Source organism: Ailuropoda melanoleuca, chromosome 14, assembly GCF_002007445.2.
Source record: "Ailuropoda melanoleuca isolate Jingjing chromosome 14, ASM200744v2, whole genome shotgun sequence".
NCBI classification, from domain to species: Eukaryota; Metazoa; Chordata; class Mammalia; order Carnivora; family Ursidae; genus Ailuropoda; species Ailuropoda melanoleuca.
This window is the reverse complement of record NC_048231.1, coordinates 6,770,443-6,779,526: the sequence shown is the minus strand read 5'-3', so window position 1 is coordinate 6,779,526 and position 9,084 is coordinate 6,770,443. Positions and strand designations below refer to the sequence as shown.

At 40.8% G+C, this 9,084-nt stretch overlaps 1 protein-coding gene across 5 annotated transcripts in view; it reads left to right on the top strand.

The window, feature by feature from the left end:
• The window catches only part of ZBTB25 (zinc finger and BTB domain containing 25), a 20,103-nt gene extending 11,389 nt beyond the window's left edge, over nt 1-8,714 (top strand). For 3 of the 5 annotated variants that reach the window (XM_034642615.1, XM_034642614.1, XM_034642616.1), the window contains 2 exons: nt 1,915-2,094; nt 4,944-8,714. In XM_034642615.1, coding sequence (XP_034498506.1) covers nt 1,922-2,094; nt 4,944-6,078 — 1,308 coding nt within the window. In that variant the 5' untranslated portion in view covers nt 1,915-1,921 and the 3' untranslated portion in view covers nt 6,079-8,714. The other 2 variants (XM_011217824.3, XM_034642618.1) reach the window with 2 other exon arrangements.
• Nucleotides 8,715-9,084: the final 370 nt, after the last annotated feature.

Below are 9,084 nucleotides of genomic sequence, written 5' to 3'. Positions count from 1 at the left end.
CGATCCCAGAATGCCGGGATCATGCCCTGAGCCGAAGGCAGACACTTAACCGCTGTGCCACCCAGGCGCCCCAGCTCCACCCCTTTTGCATAAATAGTAGTCTTCTCTGTACAATTTTATGCTTTGCTTTTTTAAATTAATATATCTTGGAGATTATTTCATATCAGTATATTAAATATGTAGGTTTTTAAAAAAAGATTTTATTTATTTATTTGACAGAGATAGAGACAGCCAGCGAGAGAGGGAATACAAGCAGGGGGAGTGGGAGAGGAAGGCAGGCTCATAGCGGAAGAGCCTGATGTGGGGCTCGATCCCATAACGCTGGGATCACGCCCTGAGCCGAAGGCAGACGCTTAACGATTGAGCCACCCAGGCGCCCCTAAATATGTAGTTTTAATAAAAATAGATTTAACCTTTTATCAGTAATAATTACCTTTTTGTTTACCAGTTATAGCCTAGACTTTATCCATTAATAAGTATTTGTTTCTGCGTCAGATTTGTGTAAGCAAATTAAACAGCAGGAAATCTGGGTTTCTCCCTAATTCCTCTCTCCAAACATTCTTGAGGCTTCCCAGGTGTCTTGATGCCTTACCTTTCCCTAGGCATCTCCAGTTTGTGGGTCATGTTCTCTCTGGGAGGTGGAAAAGGAGGTCATTTGGGTTCTGGAGTCCAGTGTCCAGGTTTGAGTCCCCTGCTCTGCCACTTCCTAGCAGTATGACTTGAGTAAATTAACTCTCTGTACTGATTCGGCTTCTTCATCTGTAGATGCATTAAATATTCCCTTTCTGGTATAGTCATACTGAGAGCTAAATGAGTGAAAAGTGCCTGACACACAGGAAGCACTGTGAGTGTTAGCTAGTTTTATTATATTATTGATCACTCAGCTGTCTGCTGCCCGAGCTGTGGCCAATCTCCAGACAGCTCACCCCATACTCTGAGCAATGACCTCCTTAGACTTTGGTGTCTGGCTAGTGAGGACACTTCATTCTCTTTTCATGCTCTTTTAGAGAAGGTTCTCCCAGCTGGCCAGTGATGCCCTTCATACCACAGCTGCCTTCTCCTTAAGGCACGGGGGCTGTCTACACAGTTGGGGTGAAGCAGAGCCTCGCATCTGCCTGGAAGTCTGGCACTCTCGAATGCCCTTGCTGCTCACGCTAGACTTCTCTGCTACAGTTCTTCTGCAAGTTTTTCCTCATGCCTGATTTCTCCCCAGACCAGTGGTCCCATTCTCTATTGTTCCTGCAGGAACCTCCATGCTTCTATGTGTCTGAATCCAGTTAATATCAGGGTGGATGCTCTTTCCGTTGGGTTCCCGGGCCCTATGTAAATCAGGGGATGGGGCTTGGTATCTATTTTAAGGGCTCCTGCACATACTGTGACTGATATGTTTCCCAAACATATTGTACGATAGTTAGGAGGCCAGTGTCCCCTAAGCACACAGAGGACCTCTGCGGAGCAGTGACAGCGCCAGCCCAGCCAGGACGGTGATATGTTATGAACAGTTATAGCTAACATTTGAATAGCAGTTTCCATTACAAAGTGCTTTTCACATAACTTACCTCATTTAGCTCTGAGGAAGGGGTCAGTATCTCATTCCCATCTTCCAGTGAAGAAACAGGACTAGAAACGTGGTCACATAGATCGAAAAAGGACAGGTCTTCCTTTTGCTTCTGTGTCACTCATACCAAGCTACCTTCTTACTGGATGAAAAAAGAGCATATTTTGCAGTTTTAGCAGAATTGACATTTTTATAATGAGAGGATTTAACGTTAGCTAGGTTTGGGGTGAAATTAACAGTATAAAAACTATTGGATAATGTCATTTAAATTTAGGCCTCCTTGTACTCTGTAGGTTTGTGTGAACTGTAGCTAAGTTTGTAAAAAAAAAAAAAAAAAAAATTGTCCTTTTTCTCAGAGCCACAATGGACACAGCTAGCCATAGCCTTGTCCTTCTGCAGCAGCTGAACATGCAGCGAGAATTTGGTTTTCTGTGTGATTGCACAGTTGCCATTGGAGATGTTTACTTCAAAGCCCACAGAGCAGTGCTTGCTGCTTTTTCTAACTATTTCAAGATGATATTTATTCACCAAACAAGGTAAGGATGTGCTTTTGTAAATCAGAAGAGTTTTTAATGTGATATAGCTAAGCCTTATTATAACATCATTTGGGGGATTCTTTGTTATGGGGTCACCTTAAGAAATAAAATTAACTTATTAATTAATTAATTTTGCACATCCAGTAATTCATCTCAGTGTGTAGGATCCATGGTGGAAGGTAAAAACACGAACAATAATAGCTAAAAGTTATTGAAGGCTTATTCCATACCCAAGCACTAAGTATTTACCTAATGTACATTCTACTGTTATCCATACTATTTTAGAGAAAAGGAAACTGAGACTGAGTCAAGGAACTGGCCCCTCCAAGATTATACAGCTAGTAAGTTATCCTCAAATGCAGATCTGTGCTCTTAAAGATCTATGTTCTGACCCACTAAATTGTTGATATCTATTCTATAACACTTTCATAGCAAGGGTGTAATGTCATAATTCTACCCTTATAGTCCATATTACAGTTCAAAAGACATTTGTTTCAAATACTTTGTTCAAGAAGTATTTTGATTTTTTGAATGAGGGTTATCCCAACAGGATGGGTATGTAGGGAGTGGGCAGGAAATTCGTAGTCAGATTCTGAGCTCTTAAAGAATAGCTTTAATCCATCCCAGGTTGAGGGTGATAGAGTTCTGTATGTTTTTTTAAAGGACCTTGTATGAGATACTTAGGAGTCTAGTCTCAATCACACACTTTCATTTACCTGTTCTCGTTTAAATATTTGTTGGGTACTTACAGGTCAGCACTCTGTTAGACCCTAGTGACAGGCTAGTAATGCTCCCTGTCCTCAAGGAGTTCATAGTCTAATAGAGAACACATGTAAAGAAAACAATTGCGACGTAATTGATCTGTCTGTGCCTCAGTTTCCTTCTCTGTGAAACATTGGCATAATATGTATGCTCACTCCATGGTGTTGAGAAGATTAAATGGATTAATAATACTAAAATGCTTAGAACAGAGCTTTGCACTGTCAGCTTCTGTTATCAAGAATTACCGTGACGCGTCTATAATAGAAGTGCTGTACAAGGTAGAGTGGAGTGTCAGCAGCCCTATTTTGGGGAGGTTGGAACAGGATTTACAGAAGCCCTGGATCTTGAAGGATCAGGAGGAGTTTTTTGGATATTTCAAATGAATGCAAGAAGGTACATTGCAGGCAGAGGAGAAAAGTGCATGAAAACATAGGCAGATATGAACCGGGCTAGTACATTCAGGAAACAGATCAGAATGGTTGGAATGCATGGCATGAAGTGGGGAGGAGGTTGGAGTGGGGGACATGTCATGGGTAGTGTCAGTGTAGGAACTAGAATAGAAACAGTGCCTTCACATCAGTCTTGTAAGAGCTTTGAGTTGGTTCAGCTCCCCAAGCGCCTGCTGTATGCCAGGCACCATGTTAAACAAAATCCGAGAGATACAAAGGTGTCAGGCCTGCTACGTGGTATCTCTATGGAGCAACTGAAAATCCTCAGTGCACAGCTCTGTGCAGATATAAAAAACCCCTGCCACAGACCCTGGAAGTGGGTGGGCGAGAGCTAAGAGTGAAACCCAAGAGGGAATCCTGAGATATGGGGACTAAAGAACTGGATTGCCAGCATCTGACACCCTGTGCGTTCCGAAAGACGGGAACGTTTGCTTCAGGGAAGGTAAGTCCATTGACTGGTGCCGTTGTTCCTGGCCATCCAGCACTTCCCTCGGGTTCTCTTTATCCTCATTTTGCAGGGTGTTCCTGATTTCTTGTTACGCTGTTATTTCTATGATCTGATTGTAGATTCATATTTAAAAATTGAGCTTGGGGTTATTTTAAAGTTTTTCGAAGTTATACCTATATTCGTTTGTGATTTAACGAGTAGATATATTACTATAGTTTGGAAGCCAAAATAAGATTAGTGTAATTTAAATTCTAAATATTACCAATTTTAATAGATCCTTTTAAAATTTTAACTATTTTTTGTTTTGGTAGAATATATACAACATAAAATTTGCCATTTTAACCATTTTAATCATACAATTCACTGGCATTAGGTACATTCACAGTGTTGTGCAGCCATCACCACTTAACCATTTCCAAAACTTTGCATCATCCTAAACATCAACTCTGTACCCATTAAGCAATAACTCCCCATCTCCGCCACCCCACCCCAAGCTCCTCGTAAACTCTACTTGCTGTCTCTATGAATTTGCCTATTCTAGATATTTTTCATAAGTGGCATCATACAAAATTTGTCCTTTTGTGTTTGGCTTATTTCACTTACCAAACATTTTCCAGGTTCACCCATGTTGTAACATCATTCAGAACTTCATTCCTCTCTTTGGCTGAATCATATGCCACCTTACGGATATGCTACACTTCGCTTATCCATTTGCCTGTTGATGGACACTCGGGTTGTTTCCACCTTTTGGCTAATGTGAATAATGCTGTGATGAACATTGGCGTACAGGTGTCTGTTGGGTCCATGTTTTCAGTTCTTTTGGTTATGTATTCAAAAAGCTATTAAGTTCCTTAAAAGAGGAAGGTATCTGTTTTATTCATCATCTTTCTCCTCCCTGTCACCTAGTATAGTGCACACCACTTAGGAGTCACTAAATGTTGAACTAATCAGAATATCTGTGTATGTTTCCTGACTTTAGGCGGTAGGTTGAATACATGAAGACTTGTTGCTGGGCCATAAAGCTGGTGTACTATGAATGTTTAATTTTCTGTTGATATGTTTTGTCAAGGCAGACTGCTAAGTCTGAACTTCTTAAGAAGAAATTGCATTAGCTTAAGACTGTATACTGCTAACTAAAAGGCCAACTGGTCATTTTATCTTGTGTGGGTCTGTTTTTTTGTTTTTAACAGTGAATGCATAAAAATACAACCAACTGACATCCAGCCTGACATATTCAGCTATTTGTTGCACATTATGTACACGGGGAAAGGGCCAAAACAGATTGTGGATCACAGTCGTTTGGAGGAAGGGATTCGATTTCTTCACGCCGACTACCTTTCTCACATTGCGACTGAAATGAATCAAGTGTTCTCACCAGAGACTGTGCAGTCCTCAAATTTGTATGGCATTCAGATCTCAACGACTCAAAAAACAGCTGTCAAGCCAGGGCTGGAGGTCAAAGAAGCTCCTTCTAATAGCAGCGGCAGCAGAGCTGCTGTCCAGGGTGAGCACCCCCAGCTGCAGCTCTCTCTTGCTATTGGGCTGGATGATGGCACTGCAGAACAGCAGAGGGCCCATCCTGCCGCCCAGGCCTTGGAGGAGCACCAGAAGCCCCCAGTGTCCATCAAGCAGGAGAGATGTGACCCAGAATCTGGGATCTCCCAGAGCCAGCCCTCACCCTCATCAGAGGTGACGGGCCCCACTTTCACTGAAAGCAGTATCAAAATACACTTATGCCATTACTGTGGGGAACGTTTTGATTCCCGTAGTAACCTAAGACAACATCTTCATACCCATGTGTCCGGATCCCTCCCATTTGGTGTCCCTGCGTCCATTCTGGAAAGCAATGACCTCGGTGAAGTGCATCCACTTAATGAAAATAGTGAGGCTCTTGAATGCCGCAGGCTCAGCTCCTTCATTGTCAAGGAGAATGAGCAGCAGCCTGACCGCTCAAACCAGGGCGCCGCAGAGCCTCTGCAGATCAGTCAGGTGTCTTTGATCTCCAAAGACACAGAACCAGTAGAATTAAACTGTAATTTTTCTTTTTCAAGGAAAAGAAAAATCAGCTGTTCCATCTGTGGTCATAAATTTCTCCGAAAAAGCCAATTGCTAGAACACATGTATACACACAAAGGTAAATCTTACAGATACAACCGATGCCAAAGGTTTGGCAATGCGTTAGCGCAGAGATTCCAGCCATATTGTGACAGCTGGTCTGATGTCCCCCTGAAAAGTTCTCGCTTGTCACAAGAACAGTTAGATTCATCTTGTGCCTTGGAGTCAGAGCTCACACAAGAAAATGTGGACACTATCCTGGTGGAGTAGCAGTTTCTCCTTCATGATTTTTATATCCATTCTGAAAAAGAAAATTCACATGCATTTTTATTCATAAATTATTTTCCTTCTCAACTTCAATTAACTTTTTTTCTTGACCATTGATCCACAATTTTAAGGCTGTATATATGAGGTCTTCTTATTGTAAGATATGTCAGACATATGGCTATTAAAATGTAACCTTCAAATAGAGCTATGAACATTCATAAATCACAATTTAGAAATCAGAAATCAGGGGCGCCTGGGTGGCGCAGTCGTTAAGCGTCTGCCTTCGGCTCAGGGCGTGATCCCGGCGTTCTGGGATCGAGCCCCACATCAGGTTCCTCCGCTAGGAGCCTGCTTCTTCCTCTCCCACTCCCCCTGCTTGTGTTCCCTCTCTCGCTGGCTGTCTCTGTCAAATAAATAAAATATTTAAAAAAAAATCAGAAATCAATGTAGGAAACTTAGAGTATTTATAGAATTTCTAAGTTGTAGAATCAGTAAAGCCAAATTGAAAATGAAGTAAATGAAATATTTTTTAAAGAATATTCTAGAATATCACTTTTGGCTAATTTTTCACATGAATACACCACTATGAAGACTATTTAAAAATATTTCCTGCCATATAGGAAGTTAAAGTTATTTTAATGCGTAACTATATGTTATAATGTATACAAATTTTGTTTTAAGGCATAGCTATAATAAATCATAAGTAGTTTTAAAATCACTTTTCACTTAATAACGCTGCCCCATCTTACGTGGCTTTTATTTTTTGACATTGAGCATACCTCATTTTTAATAAAAAATATTCTAGTGAAAAGAGAGAAAGGGAGAAGATTCAGACATTAAAACAAAATCCTACGGAGAGAAATAGGAAGATACATACAGATAGACAAACATAGAGACAGATTCAGATAGAACTACATCAACTAACACCCAGTGTTGTTACCTTAATCTAGAGCATTTTCTTTTCTTTTTCTTTCTTTTTTTTATTTGACAGAGAGAGAGAGAGGGAACACAAACAAGGTGGGTGGGAGAGGGAGAAGCAGGCTTTCCGCTGAGCAGGGAGCCCGATGCCGCCTGATCCCAGAGCCCTGGGATCATGACCTGAGCTGAAGGCAGATGCTTAATGACTGAGCCACTCAGGCGCCCCTCTAGAGCGTTTTCTTAAAGACCATAAGAGGAGTATGAGATTTTTTTTATGACCAGAGGTTTACATCAGTTTTTAAAGAGGAAACTGATAAAATATAAATTATCTTTCTACTCTCAGTGTCAGAGGGTTTTCTAGGGTGCCTGAGTTGATGTTAATTTTCTAAGTATCACTTGAAAAAGTAATTTTTCAATGACACAGTTTTCATTTTTTTCTGATCCACAAAACTAGCAGAGTAGATACAGTCAATATCCTAGAACTATGTCTAAAATCCATGGTAGCTTTCCCTTTGTGAATAAACTTAGCTCCCTTTTATAGCAGTGAAACTTATAAAGCTGTAACATCAGAAAAATTAAAACTGATGGACTAAACGACAGATTCTCCTGCTTTCTGTAGCTGGGGAATAGCTGGCCAAACTTCACCACAAAGGATAGATCTAAATTGTTTCTAAAATGTTTAAATTTCAAAGATTAGACAGTCAAGAATAACAAAAGAGACAGGCGTTGAAAGGGCCTCCCTCATCTTTTTGTGCGCTGCCCTGTTCAAAGCCTCCCAGACGTGTTAATAGGTCTGGTTTGTGAGGCTTAGAAATTAAGTGTATACAGAAACTCTGAGCTTCTTTATATGGCATGCTTTGGAGGACATCTCCTGACAGTGTCAGGGTTCAGTCAGAAGGGAGCTCAAAGATTAATCTCGCTCATTCTAAGGGCATAAAGGTTTTCTGTGGGTAAACAGTGAGGTTAGATGAATTATGAAATGTAAGTTTTTCTTGAAGGCTGAAGGAAGAAACCACCGGGCATTGTCTAAGGCAGTTGAGCTTCTGCCTCAGAAATGACTAAAGCTTCCTGGGGTCAAGACTGAGATGTGTTGAAAATGAAATCTAACTAGCTATTGACATAGGATCAGTTCTATTGGGAGTGGGAGTGGTTAAAAGCAAATGTGTTGCTCTTTGGAGTCAGAACTTTATCTAATCTTAAGTCATTCAATCAATTATTCAAATTCACACTACCCTCAAAGATTTCGTCTCCTAGGATGAACACAGACAGTAACTCTGATTGCATGTATTTTAGGCTGTCAGGAGATATTCCCTAGCCTTCTTCAAGTAAAATTTAATTTTTCTCATTAGGATAACAATTTTTCTGATTTCTTTCTTCTCTGTTCTTTCCTTCTTGCCCAGTCATTAGTCCTTGACACAAGAAATGTGTAGCTAATGGGTGGATTGAGCATGCATATGAGTTGAGGGGTAGGGCAGCAGTTCAGGACAGAGTCTGGAAAATTCTAAGGGTTTGCTGTGGCTGATTAGCTATGGCAGACAACATTAATTTAAAGCTGAAATATATCTCCATTTGTTGGGTGTTAAGAACGTAATGGTTAATTGTATTTTCATTCTCATTCATATAGTTCCTTTTAATATTAGAAATTCAAAACAAACGTTCTTTCTTTAGTGCTTTTTAAAGATTTTATTTATTTGAGAGAGAAAGAGGGAGCATGAGTGGAGGGAGGGGCAGAGGGAGAGGGACCAGCAGACTCCATGCTGAGCAGAGAGCCCAATCTGGGGCTGAATCCCAGGACGATGTGGGGCTCCATCCCAGGACTCTGGGATCATGACCTGAGCCGAAGGCAGATGCTTAACCAGCTGAGCAACCCAGGTGCCCCTTTCTTTAGTCTTCCTAATATTCTTTCTGTTTTAGGAAGTGGAAAAATGTTAACTCCATTTTATAGGGAAAAAAAAAATTCCCAAGAGGTGGGTTCCAGAGAGCCAGTGAATAATGGTGTGGGGACAGACCCCAGTTTAATTTTTTTCATTCATTCGACAGACATATTTTTAAAATAACTGTTATATGATTAATGAATGCTGTGCCCTGAGT